At 51.3% G+C, this 13,101-nt stretch overlaps 1 protein-coding gene across 1 annotated transcript in view; it reads right to left on the reverse strand.

Annotated features, from left to right (window-relative positions):
* OBSCN (obscurin, cytoskeletal calmodulin and titin-interacting RhoGEF) overlaps positions 1–13,101 on the reverse strand; it is a 169,465-nt gene that overhangs the window by 39,201 nt on the left and 117,163 nt on the right. The window contains exons 67-79 of the mRNA XM_055104619.2: positions 6,883–6,961; positions 6,498–6,622; positions 6,041–6,238; positions 5,278–5,310; positions 4,909–5,007; positions 4,524–4,742; positions 3,962–4,022; positions 3,543–3,613; positions 2,687–2,809; positions 2,430–2,569; positions 1,669–1,869; positions 1,441–1,523; positions 787–960 (exon numbers count right to left, since the gene is read on the reverse strand). Of these exons, the coding sequence (XP_054960594.2) occupies positions 787–960; positions 1,441–1,523; positions 1,669–1,869; positions 2,430–2,569; positions 2,687–2,809; positions 3,543–3,613; positions 3,962–4,022; positions 4,524–4,742; positions 4,909–5,007; positions 5,278–5,310; positions 6,041–6,238; positions 6,498–6,622; positions 6,883–6,961 (1,606 nt within the window). The remainder of the gene's footprint in view (positions 1–786; positions 961–1,440; positions 1,524–1,668; positions 1,870–2,429; positions 2,570–2,686; positions 2,810–3,542; positions 3,614–3,961; positions 4,023–4,523; positions 4,743–4,908; positions 5,008–5,277; positions 5,311–6,040; positions 6,239–6,497; positions 6,623–6,882; positions 6,962–13,101) is intronic.

The following is a 13,101-nucleotide window of genomic DNA, read 5'->3' on the forward strand; positions in this document are numbered from 1 at the left end:
GTGCAGACATGTGTGGGCATGCAAATAAGTGCTTGTGTGCCGTGTATGAAAGCTCACATGAATATTACATATGTACATGTATGTGGGCGTGCACATTTGTGGAGGCATGTAAATGTGTATGAGCACACATGTGGTTGCATACACAGGCAGGTGGTGGAGGAAGGAGGTGTTGTATGCTATATGCCTGCGTGCATGTATTAAAGTGTGCAAATGAAAGGGTGTGCATGTACATGCTGGGTGTGCACATGTGTGCAGAAGTGCATATGCATAGATGTGCAGAGATAGTGTGGGGGCATGTACATATGTGTGTCCATGTGTATAACATATATACATGTACACAGGCATATATGCGTTTGCACGTCTATAGGCATGCACTGTGTGCACATAGGTGATGTGCACGTGTATGTGGGTGTATGTACTGTGTGCATGTGTGTGCATTTACAGATGTGCACATGTGCCATGCACATGGGTGTATGCTGTTAAAGGCTGCACCTGTACACATGTATGTGTTCATGTGTGCACACGTGTGAGGGTGTGCATGCACTTGGGCCTGCGCACATGCCAGTTAGCAGTTGGTGCACCGCAGGCCTTCCCATGAGTAAGCCAGGTACACATGTCTGGGTTTCTGAGGGGAGGGGTGCTGAGGGATAAATCAAATCAGCACAGGTTCTCTCCCCCCTTGGCTCCAACCCACCTGCAGGAGGCCTGGCCCTACAGTGCGTCCATGCATGGACTTGTGTGTGTGTGTGTGTGTGTGTGTGTGTGTGTGTGGCCCCACCCACCCACCTGCTGTGGAAGCGGCCGATGTCCCGCACATTGCGAAAGATGACTGCCTTCTGGCCGGCCACGGCTGCGGGCACGTGGGGGCAGCGCTCCAGGTGCTGCAGGTGGTGGCTCTGCAGGAACTGCAGCTCCTCCACGAAGGCCTGCTCAGAACTCAGCAGCTCCTGGATCACAGAGCTGGGCAGGAGGGGGCTGCCGTAAGGGACCACGGAGCTCCTGCTTCCCGTGCAGGGACTGTGGGCCACGAGGCCCCCACTCCCTCAGCTGCTAGATGGGAGCGCCTCCTGCTGCGCAGCCTGTTGCCTGCTCGCAGGAAGTGGGAGAGCAGGTGGAGAGAGGCTCCCTCTTGGACAAGGCCGGCCCCAACATCAGGAAGCCACCCAGATGGGTCCTGCCAGCACGAGGCTGGGAGGGCAGCTGCGGGAACCCAGGCAGCTCTGGGCTTGCTCTGCTGTCCTCGGCCCCCACCCATCCCTGACAGGCTCACACAGGAGCGCTGTTTCAGAGGCCCCCGCAGAGGAATCAGCATGGCCATGACCCCAAGACCTCCAGGGTTAGGTCCTGGACCCAGAGCCAGGGCAAGCGGCCTGCTTCTTTGGGAGACTGTCCAGCTGGTGGGATGCCAGTGCCACCACCTCCGGCCCGGCAGCCACTCACCTCAGCCTTGCCTTGTATTCGTCTTCAGACACAGCCTCCCCAGGGAACTCAGGGGCCTCGGCGGCCCCCCACTCAGGTGACAGCTGGTGAGGGACAGGAGTTTTCTGTTGGGGTACTGAGCTCTGGCCCTGCCCCGCGGGGATCGGGCTCTCGCCCCTCAAATTGGGACGACCCTCCTAGGGGCCTCCGGGACCCCTGAGGACCCCTCCTGCCTGGCCATTCAGATACCTTGAGCCTCCTGTCCAGGTAGGCTGGTGACACCCAGCCCTGCCGTGAGGGGCTGGACTTGGTGGGCTTGGTGCGGACAAGCCAGCGCAGTGGGTGGGCTGCATCCAGGACCTCCACATACTGGCCTTCCCGCAGCGCGATGGCATCCTGCTCAGCCCCTAGGGGCAGGTAGTCAGCGGTGACCACGTAGATGTCAAAGATCTGAGAGAGGGATGGGGGTGCTGAAGTGGTGAGACCCGGGAGGTGCCAGCCGGGCCTGCCGAGATCCTAAGCCACAGGGCAGGGATCCCCAGAGTCAGCGTGCACACGCCCAGTTCCCCCTCCACGCAGAACAGCGGGAATGTGGGAGACCTCCCCTGCCCCACCCCCAACCTTAGAGGTCACCACAGCCCCAGGGTCTCCAGGCCTGGACTGCCTACACTCAGTTACTTGTTTACCTTCTCCCCATCTCCACACCCACCCCAAGCCCTAACAGGGTGCCTGGTACACTGAGGCCTGAGACACATTCTCCATTGAAGGAACAAAGGAGTGAATGAATGAATCAAACAAATGGCTCTCCCAGAAGGCAAGTCTCTGCCGGGCCCCGTGAGGAGAAGATCCTGTTCTCACCAGTACCTGCCTCCTATGCACCTTGGTGCGGTCCCACCTCCCTGGAGTCCCATGGGGGTCCTGCCTCCTGAGTCCCTCTCCACCCTGCACCTTCTCTTCAGGAAGGTCAGGGCCTCTCCCTGCCCTGCTCCCAGAGGGTTCCAGCCGCCCACCTCGCCTCGGGCATCGCCGTCCTCTGACTCTGAGGAAGACTCCTGGATGCTGGAGGATGGCCGTGATCGGCCATGGCGGGGGGATGCAGATGGTGTCTTGGAGTCCTCATCACTGTCACCTCCAGGCACCTGCAGCTTGGCTGGGGGTGCAAGGATCATGACACCCTGGCCTGCCTCTGGCTCTCCAGGGCTCAGGGGAAGGGCAAACACCCCAGACACACCCCAGGGACCCTGGCACATGGGCTGCTGCCCCTCACCCTGCGTGATCTTGGCCGATACCATCTCAGTGATCTGGGAGGTCAGTTTCTGCAGGAACTCCTCTGTGCCCACCTCAGTGAGGGACAGGTGGCCGAGGGCCTCCTTGGCAGCCAGAGGCTCTTCTGCGGATACAAACGCTCTGCTCAGGTGGCTGCGTGCCCCTCGGATGTATACCAGGCACCCCATGCCATAGGCCCATGTTGGGCCCTGGGAGCCAATGGTGAACAAAGAGCCAAGGCCTCCCCCGCATAGTGCTGATGTCCAGCAGGGAGATGATGAGACTCAGTGGCCAGCAGGGCAGGAGGCCAGTGGGAACTGGCCAGGATGAGGAGTCACTCTGGCTCATGAGCGTCAAGCCGAGGCGTGACCAAGGGGCTGAGAATGTCCAGAGACAGAGGGCACAGCAGGGGCCGCCAGTGGACAGTGGACGAGGGGCATTGGGGACAGAGTCAGCAGAGGCCAGACCTGCGCATCAGGCTGCAGGAGGAGCCGTGGGTCCAAAGCGGGGCTGTGCTGCCTCTGTTCTCAGTGCCCAGCACCTAGGAGTTCTACCCAGACCCAGGAATCTACACAGCCTGCTGGATGTGAGCTCTGTGCCCAGGGCCGGCCCAGGGACCCCACAGGCTCCCGGATCCACGGGGATCAGACATGGTTCTGACACTAACCAAGCCTCAAGTCCAGGCCTAAGAGAACATGGGTTGGTCCTGGCTGTGTGAGCAGGTGTCCCAAGGCTGTGCTGCTCAGGAGGGGCCTCTGAGGCCAGGAGCCACCCCTGGGCAGCCTCCTCCCTGCCCCCAAGCATCAGGGGATCAGCCACCCTGGCCCCTCACAGGCATGCACCCACCCTGACTGTACCTTTCCTCTGCCCATCAAGGTCAGCAAAACTCGCAGTTTCCAACCCCTGTGCTGAGATGGCTTGTGTGGTCCTAAACAGGTGAAGGGGGTGTCCTGAGAGGCCTGGGCTGGACCCCACCACCCTCTGTCCTTATGCAGAAGCTCCTGACAAAAAGAGGGTCTGGGGGCAACAAACCAAGATACCAGAGAAAGGGGCTCCATACCAGAGAGGCCCAACAGAAGCCCTCACTTTACAATGGGGAAACTGAGATGCAGAGAAGGAAGAGAGCTGGCCCAAACCACATGGCCTGCATGGGGCAGACCCAGGACACGCTCCGGGACAGGTGCTCTCCCCAGGGGCAGCGCTGTCCTGTCCCCCACTCCTAGAGCGTCCTCCCTGGCCCTGACCGGACTGGCCTGCAGGGGCAACCCTCACTCACCCCTGCAGGAAAGTGGAAATCAGCGCTTCCTTCACTTTCTCCTGCTCCTCCACCTTAGGCACTGTCAGGAGGACCGGCAAGCCATCAGACGGTGCTCCCAACCCCGGCACGTCTGATTCCAGATCTGGACTGGGTCCCTCCGAAGCCCTGAGCAGGGGCTGTGCCCGAGCTCACCTCCCCATCCCACTCTTGGCCCGTGGTCACCCTGACAGTGATGGGAGGAGAACAGGGGTTCCTGTCCTCAGAGGGGCTAAGCAAGGCCCAGGATGCAGGGGGCTTCAGGAAATGTCTCTGGAGCCAGCGGTGCAGAACCCACGGGGCCTGGGCCCAGAGGCGACTCTGAGGCTCAAAACCACCAGCACCACCAGGGCCTGACCCATTTTGGGGTCTCCCTGGTGCTGTCAGAGAATGAAAAGAGGAAGGAGGGGGTCCCACAGGGTCCCAGCCCAGATGGTGGTGATGGGCAGTGTGCCCCAAGGAGACCCCAAAGCCACCCAGTGCCCACCCCCCATGCCCCAGCCCCCCATCCCCCCATCCCCCCACCCCCCCACCCCCCACTCACGGCCCGAGACGTGCAGGCTGGCGGAGCAGAGGGCCTGGCCGGCAGCGTTGCTGGCAATGCATGTGTAGGTGCCCTGGTGCTGCCGGCCCACGTCCAGCAGGACCAGGCTGTGCTGCTGCGCAGAGCTGGCCACGGTGTAGCCCGGTGTGTCAGGGCCAATCCACAGCACGCCTCTCTCAGCCTCCTCCCTGAGCCAGTGCACGGTGGGCGCCGGGCGTCCTAGGGGCAGGCAGGAGGTGGTGGGTACACCCCACCAGGAGCGGGGTCTCTGGAGATGAAGCCCTGCCACAGGCCTTCCCTTGGGATGATGTGAGTGGGGAGGGGGCACCTCTGTCCCATCCCCCAGGGGTGATCTTTCCATAGCTGCGGGCAGGAAACGCCTTACCTTCTACCTTCACAGAGAAGGTGATGCTGGAGCCTTTCTTCACTTTCTTGGGGGTGAACCTCTCCAGCATTCGGGGCGGCACCAGCTGCTCATGCACATCTAGGGGACACAGGCTGGCTGGCAGAGACCTTGGCACAGCCCCCACCGCCCGCCTCCTGGCCCCGGATGATGTCTGCAGACGCCCAGGTGGCTCTCCACAGCCAGCACCTGGACAGCACCACACTTCCCCCTCGGCCGGGCTGTCTCCTTGCTGCGCCCTCCCTGAGCCAGCCCATGGCCACCCACACCTCCATTGCAGCCAGCCCTAGGCTCAGGCCCTCAGCACCCATGGCCACCTGGCCTCTCCCTGCCTGTCTGGGGCTGCCTCACCTGATGCAGGCTTCTCTTCTGGCTCATCAGGGCCTGAAAGAGGCACTAGAGTCAGACACCCAGCACACACAGGCCCCCACCGTGGCTCCTACCCGGCGCTGTGCGGGTGCCTGGCAGTTCTGCCCCCTACAGTGGGGGAACCCAAGGGCAGCGCTGCTCCCCAAGCAAACGCCCTAACCCCTGCCTGAAACCTGGGCCATGGAGCCCTGGAACTCACACACTCAGGTGACAGAGGCAACAGGCCGCATGGACCAGACCCGATGACCCACCACCCACCCTCGCCCTGCCACAGACTCTGTGGCCCCACACTGGAATCAGCACACAACCAAATAATGCTGCCCAGAGCAGCAGAGGACTCACACCTGGAGACGCTGGGGAAAGCTGCAGCAGTGGCAGGACGGGTTTGGGTGAAACTTGGAATGAACTCTCAGTGATCAGAACTTTTTGAACAATAAGGAAATAGGGTCCTCTAGTCCCAAGCTACCACCGGCTCTGGCTGTGCATGGATCTACCTAGAGCCGCAGTGTTGACCCACTTTCCTGGGTCAACTTCAACCTCCAGCCTGCCCATCAGTCAGGACAGAGGGCTGCACACCCACTCCTTGAAGGGCCAACTTCCGGCCGCCTGTGCCACTGTGTACCAAGGGGCAATGACCAATGATCCTCGCTGAGGGCCTGATATGGCAGGGTGTGCAGGGGATGTCAGCCCTGGCCAGGATGCTGCCCAGGGCCCAAGTCTCTGCCCAGCCCCTCAGAGCACCCACCTCGAACCAGCAGCCGGGCAGACGAGTAGGCAGCACCCATGGCATTGCTGATGTAGGCTGCATACTGGCCAGAGTCCTCCCGGGTGACGGAGATGATCTCCAGGGTGTGCAGGATCTTCTTGTCAGTCATGCGGATGTGGGCAGATGCGGTCAGGGGCTGGCCATCTTTGAACCAGTATAATCTGGGAGCAGGGTAGCCTGGGCCAAGGGAGGAGGAGTGGTCAGCCTGGGCTACCACCCACGGGCACTGTGCCCTCCAGATGGGAGACAGATGAAGGCCTGGAGAGAGGGTCCCCACACCACCAGTGATGGAGTGTCAGCCTCCTGCACCCAGGCAGCAGGGATGAGTGACTGCCTGACCCCGCTGCTGGGATCTCCTTTCAATTGTGGCTGATGGGGTATGGCTCCTTGGCCTCCATCCTGCCATGGCTGTGTCCCCACTCCCTCTCCTTCTCACCTTTCACCTTGAGCTGGAACTTGGCCAGGCGTGTGCCAGGGGCCACCTGGAGGTCTCTCAGCTCCTCCACCACCTGGGGCAGCTGGCCCTCATCAGTGGTGGACTCTGTTCCCTCCTGTTCCCGGCTGGCAGAACAGAAAAGGGGTCAGCCATAAAGCAGGGCATCGAGGGGAGCAGGGCGGGAGGGGTGCTGAGGGGCTTGGGCATGGATGACGCTGGAAGCCCCTGTTTGCTGACTGAGTGGACAGAGACCGCCAGGGCTTGGAGGAAGGCTCCAGGATTGGATGCTGTCAGACCAAGCCCTGCCCTCACCCAGCAGCATCACTCCCCGAGAGGCCCTGCGACGTCAGTCCATGGGGCACAGCCCACCTCTGGCAGCCCCTACCTGGACAGGTAGCCTTGGGCACTGAAGTAGGATGAGGACTCCGTGGCATCTGCTGCAGTGTCATAGTCTGTGCTTGTCACTGGGGAAGGAAGAGGGGAGCTGGAGCAAGGTCTGCCATCCCGTCTGCCCCAGCATAAGCTACTACACCAGGATGGCCTCGGCCCTCAGAGGTCCTGACTACAGAGCCTTGCCTGGGAGCCACTTAGACTTGGGAGCTAGGAAGTCACAGGGGGAACAGCAACATTGTAGCCTCTCCACCTCAGGCTATTACTAGCCCCATTCTTCAAGGCCTATAACTAACTACAAGCCTCTTTGACACAACAAACTAATATCGAATGATCCAGGGGCCTCAGAAGAAACAGTGATAGTGGTAGAACCTTCCAGTTCCATCCTACTAGGGAATAATGGGATGAAAAGATACAGGCCTCAAAACCAGAAGCTAGGACTAGTGTTTCTAGTCAAGATGGAGTGACTGAGGCTGGACTTACCCTCTCTTATGGACTAAATGTTGAGATGCCCCCCAAAGACCATATGCTGAAATACTAACCCCCTATGGATGAAGAGGTGGGCCCTTGGGAGGTGATTAGGTGATGAGGGTGGAACTTCCATGGGACCCCAGAGAGCTCCCTCATCCTCTTTCTATCATGTCCTTGCATGATGTATTTTTTCTTCTGTAACAATTTTTTTTTTTTTTTTTGAGACGGAGTCTCGCACTGTCGCCCAGGCTGGAGTGCAGTGGCACGATCTCGGCTCACTGCAAGCTCCACCTCGTGGGTTCATGCCTTTCTCCTGCCTCAGCCTCCCAAGCTGGGACCACAGGTGCCTGCCACCATGCCCGGCTAATTTTTTTGTATATTTAGTAGAGACGGGCTTTCACTGTGTTAGCCAGGATGGTCTTGATCTCCTGACCTCGTGATCCACCCGCCTCGGCCTCCCAAAGTGCTGGGATTACAGGCGTGAGCCACCACGCCCGGCCTCTTCTGTAATAAATTTATAATCTTCTTCTGTACTTGCTATTAATCCTATCAATTGGATTTTTTTATCTCTGGAAGTTCTACTTGGGTTTTTAAAATATATTCTGTCTCAACATCACTAATCATCAGGGAAATGCAAATCAAAACCACAATGTGATACCACCTAACTTCTGCAAGGATGGTCATAATAAAAAAGTTAAAAAACAGCAGATGTTGGTGTGGATGCTGTGATCAGGAAACACTTCTACACTGCTGGTGGGAATGTAAACTAGTATAGCCACTGTGGTACAGTGTGGAGATTCCTTAAAGGACTAAAGGTAGAACTATCATTTGCTCTGGCAATCTCACTACTGGGTATCTACCCAGAGGAAAATAAGTCATTATTTGAAAAAGACACTTGCATATGCATGTTTATAGCAGCACAGTTCACAACTGCAAAATCATGGAACCAACCCCAAATGCCCGTCAATCAACGAGTGGACAAATAAACTGTGGTATATATATATATGATGGAATACTATACAACCATAAAAAGGAATGGATTAACAGCATTTGCAGTGACCTGGATGAGACTGGAGACTATCATTCTAAGTAAGGTAACTCAGCAATGGAAAACCAAACATCATATGTTCTCCCTGATATGTGGGAACTAAGCTATGAGGATGCAAAGGCATAAGAATGATACAACGGACTGACTGGGTACGGTGGCTCATGCCTGTAATCCCAGCACTTTGGGAGGCCGAGGTGGGTGGATCACAAGGTCAGGAGATCGAGACCACGGTGAAACCTCGTCTCTACTAAAAATACAAAAAATTAGCCTGGTGTGGTTGCGGGAGCCTGTAATCCCAGCTACTCTGGAGGCTGAGGCAGGAGAATGGCGTGAACCCAGGAGGTGGAGCTTGCAGTCAGACGAGATCGCGCCACTGCACTCCAGCCTGGGCGACAAAGCAAGACTCCATCTCAAAGAAAAAAAGAAAAGAAAAAGAATGTTTCAATGGACTTTGGGGACTTGGGGGGAAGCGTGGGAGTGGCAGCGAGGGACTAAAAATATGGTGCAGTGTATACTGTTCAGGTGATGGGTGCACCAAAATCTCACAAATCACCACTAAAGAACTTACTCATGTAACCAAATACCACCTGTACCCCAATAACTTATGGAAAAAATAAAGAACTGAAAAATAAATATTGAGAGATAAAAACATTAGATAAAATATATTCTATGTCTCTACTTTTCTTTTTTTTTTCTTTTTCTTTTTTTTTTTGAGACAGAGTCTCACTCTGTCACCCAGGCTAGAGTGCAGCGGTGCAATCATAGCTCACTGCAGCCTCAACCTCCCAGGCTCAAGCAATCCTCTTGCCTTAGCTTCCCAAGTAGCTGGGACTACAGATATACACCACCATGCCTGGCTAATTTTTTTGTATTTTTTTTTTGTAGAGACAGGGTCTCACCGTGTTGCCCAGGCTAGTCGTGAACTTCCAGGCTCAAGTGATCCACCTGCCTAAGCCTCCCAAAATGCTGGGATTACAGTCATGAGCCAAAGTGCACCAGGCCAGGACAGTGATTTCTTAAACACAGGAAACAAAGATGAGCCCTATGATTGCTCCAGTTTCCTGCCTTGAATTTGTAGGCTCAGGGAAGGGAAACTGAGGTAGGGCCCAGCAGACTCCTTGAGATGGGAAGATGGAGCTCAGAGTCCTGGGAGACTAAGGCAGCTAGAGTTCACAGACAAAGTACTGGAGAAAAGAAAGCTGTACAGAGAAAGGACCTGCCTCAAGGACTCAGCAGAATACTGATTAGTATCTGCATGTGAGGAAAGACCCACGTGAAAGGATTAGGGGAAACAGTACCAGGAATAGCTCCTGGTTCCACCAGTCAGACTAGAAAAATTCCTAACTCAAAGGGCATTGAGTAGAATACTCAGGAAAGTTCTTGCCTCAGTAGTGGGAAATAATTAGCCCTAGACTGAGCACTGCTCTGGAGCCACCAAAGAAATCATAAAAGCTAGGCCCCAGAGAATAAAATCGCATCCAAGTATCTTCACTGTATCCCAGAACAAAGCTCAAGAAGATATGCAGAAATACAAAATATCCTAATAGGGTAAAGTTTACAATGTCAGGCACTCAATCAAACATCACCAGACATACCAAGAGACAGGAAAAGATGACCCATAAAGTAGAAAATAATCAACTGAAACCAACCTGGAACTGATGCAGATGTTAGAACTGGTAGAGGAGACATGAAAACAGGTATTAGAATTGTATTCTCTGCATTCAAAACGTTAAGTAGAGATGTAGAATATATTTCAAAAGACTCAAGTAGAACTTATAGAGACAAATAATAAAATGAATGAGATTCATAGGATGGATATTACAGAAGAAAAGATAGTAGACATAAAGGCATGAATAAAAACTATGCAAAATGAAAGACACAGGAATTTTTAAAAGTGAAAAGAGCATTAGTGAACTGTACACACTCCATGTGACTTAATATACAGGTAATTGAAGAAAAGAATATTTGAAGCGATAATAATAATATGGCTTAATATACCTGTAATTGAAGAAAAGAATATTTGAAGCAATAATGGTCACAGAAATTCCAAACTTAATGAAAACTCTAAACTCACAGTTCTAAGAGGGTTAACAAAGTCCAACCTCAACAAACATGAAGAAAAGTACACCAAAGAAAATCATAATCAGATTACTCATAACCAGTTATTTTTTTAAATCTTTAAAAATACCTAGAGAATTTTTGTGAAGAAAGTGATAAGCTGATCCTAAAATTCCTATGAAAATGCAAGGCACCCAGAAAAGGCAAAACAATCTTGAAAAAGAAGGAAGTTGGAGGACTTACCCTCCCAATTCCAAAACCCACTACAGAGCTACTGCAATCAGGACAGTGTGGTGCTGGCATAATGAAAGACATTTAGATCAATGAAACAGAATTTAGAGTTCATAAATAAACCCATACATTTAGAGAAAATCAAATTTTGACAAGAATTCCAAGACAATTCAATGGGGAAATAGTCTTTTCAACAAATGGTGCTGAGACAACTGGGTATCCACATTAAAAGAACAAACTTGGGCCCTTACTTCATATCATATACAAAAAAAAAAAAAAAAAAAAAAAAACACCTCAAAATGGACCAAAGACTTAAATATATGAGTTACTATAGGCATAGGTGTAACTATTTATAACCCTGGATTAGGCAATAGTTTCTTAGAAATGACAGCTAAAGCACAAGCAACCAAAGAACAAGTAGATAAATTGTACTTTATTAAAATTTAAAACCTTTGTTGAGGCAGGAGGATCACTTGAGGCCAGGAGTTTGAGGTTACAGTGAGCTATGATTAGACTACTGCCCTCCAGCCTGGGCTACATAGCAAGACCCTGCCTCTACAAAAAAAAATTAAAAAATTAGCTGGGCATAATGGCACACACCTATGGTCCCAGCTACTTGGGAGGGTGAGGCAGGGGGATCACTTGAGCCCAGAAGTTCAAGACTACAGTGAGCTAGGATCATGCTATTGCACTCTAGCCTGGGCAACAGAGTAAGACCTTATCTCAAAAAAAATTTAACACTTTTGTGCCTCAAAGAACACTCTCAAGAAAGTAAAAAGACACGCACAGAATGAGAACATATTTGAAAATCTTTTATCTGATAAGACTCTAGTATCAAGAATATATGAAGAACTCTTACAACTCAAAAATAAAAGACAAATTACCCAATTTTAAAATGTCCAAAAAATTTGAATAGACATTTCTCCAAAGATATACAAATGACCAACCAGCACATGAAAAGTTAGTCACTAGGGAAATGCAAATCAAAACTACAATGAGATACCACTTCATATCCATTAAGATGGCTATAATCAAAAAGATGAACAATAACAAGTCCTGGCAAGGATGTGGCAATATTGAAACCCTTGTACATTGCTGATGGGAATGTAAAATGATGTGGCTACTGTGGAAAAGCTTGATAGTCCCTCTAGGAGTTCAACCAAGTTGCCACATGACCAAGGAATTCCACTCCTAGGTGTATATACATGAGAGAATTAAAAACATGCTCACACAAACACTCATATACAAATGTTCACTGCAGCATTGTTCATAACAGCCAAAACAACCAATGGATAAATGCCACCTGATAAATGCATAAATACTCCACATACCATGGAATATTTTTCAGCCATAAAAAATGTGTACAATAATAATATATGCCACTACATGGATGGACTTTGTAAACAGTATGCTCAGTGAAAGAAGGCAGACAGAAATGGCCATGTATTGTAGGATTCTATTTATAGGAAATGTCCAGAATAGGTTATCCCATAGAGACAGAAAGTAGATTAGTTATTTCCTGGGGCTGGGGGAATGGGAGAATGGGGAGTAACTGCTAATGGTTTCTTTTCAGGCATGATGAAAATGTTCCAGAATCAGATATTCCAGAACATATTATTAGACAGAAGTGATGGTTGCACAGACCTTGTGAATATACTAAAACCCACTAAATTGAACATTGGTAAATGATGAATTTTATGGTGTGCAAATATGTAAAAAGTTTAAATCCTTATACAAAGACAAGTTATGTATAGAAAATCAATGACAAGAATGACATTCTAATTCTCACTGGAAACAATGCAAGCTAGAAGACAGTGGAGCAACATCTTTAAAATGTGGAAAGAAAAAAACCATCCTAGGAAAAACATCTTTCAAGAACAAAAGTGAAGTAGAGACATTTTCTGACACACAAAATCTGAAGGAATTCCAGCATACCCACACTATAAGAAATATTAAAAGATGTCCTCAGGCAGAAGGAAAATGGTATCAGATGGAAATCTAGATCTACACAATGGAATGATGCACTCAGAAATGGAATGATGTGGATAAATATATAAGTTCTTATTTAAGATCATTGACTTTTCTTTAATAGTTCCTTTTCCTTTTTATTTTGGAATAACTGTAAATTCACACGCAGTTCTAAGAAGCGATATAGAGATCCCATTTATTCTTCATCCACCTTCCTGCAATGTCAACATCTCACCAACTACAGTGCAATATCACAACTAGAAGACTGACATTGATGCAATCCATTGATTTTGTTGAGATTTCAAAAGTTTTACAAGAACACAATTGAGTGTATGTTTATATATTTAATTTTATGTAGTAAGATGCAATTTTATCACAGTTATTATACATCAATAGTTCCTTTTTATGGCTGAGTAGCATTCCATAGAATAGATGTAC

The sequence above is a fragment of the Pan paniscus genome, chromosome 1 (genome assembly GCF_029289425.2).
Source record: "Pan paniscus chromosome 1, NHGRI_mPanPan1-v2.0_pri, whole genome shotgun sequence".
In the NCBI taxonomy this organism is placed as follows: Eukaryota; Metazoa; Chordata; class Mammalia; order Primates; family Hominidae; genus Pan; species Pan paniscus.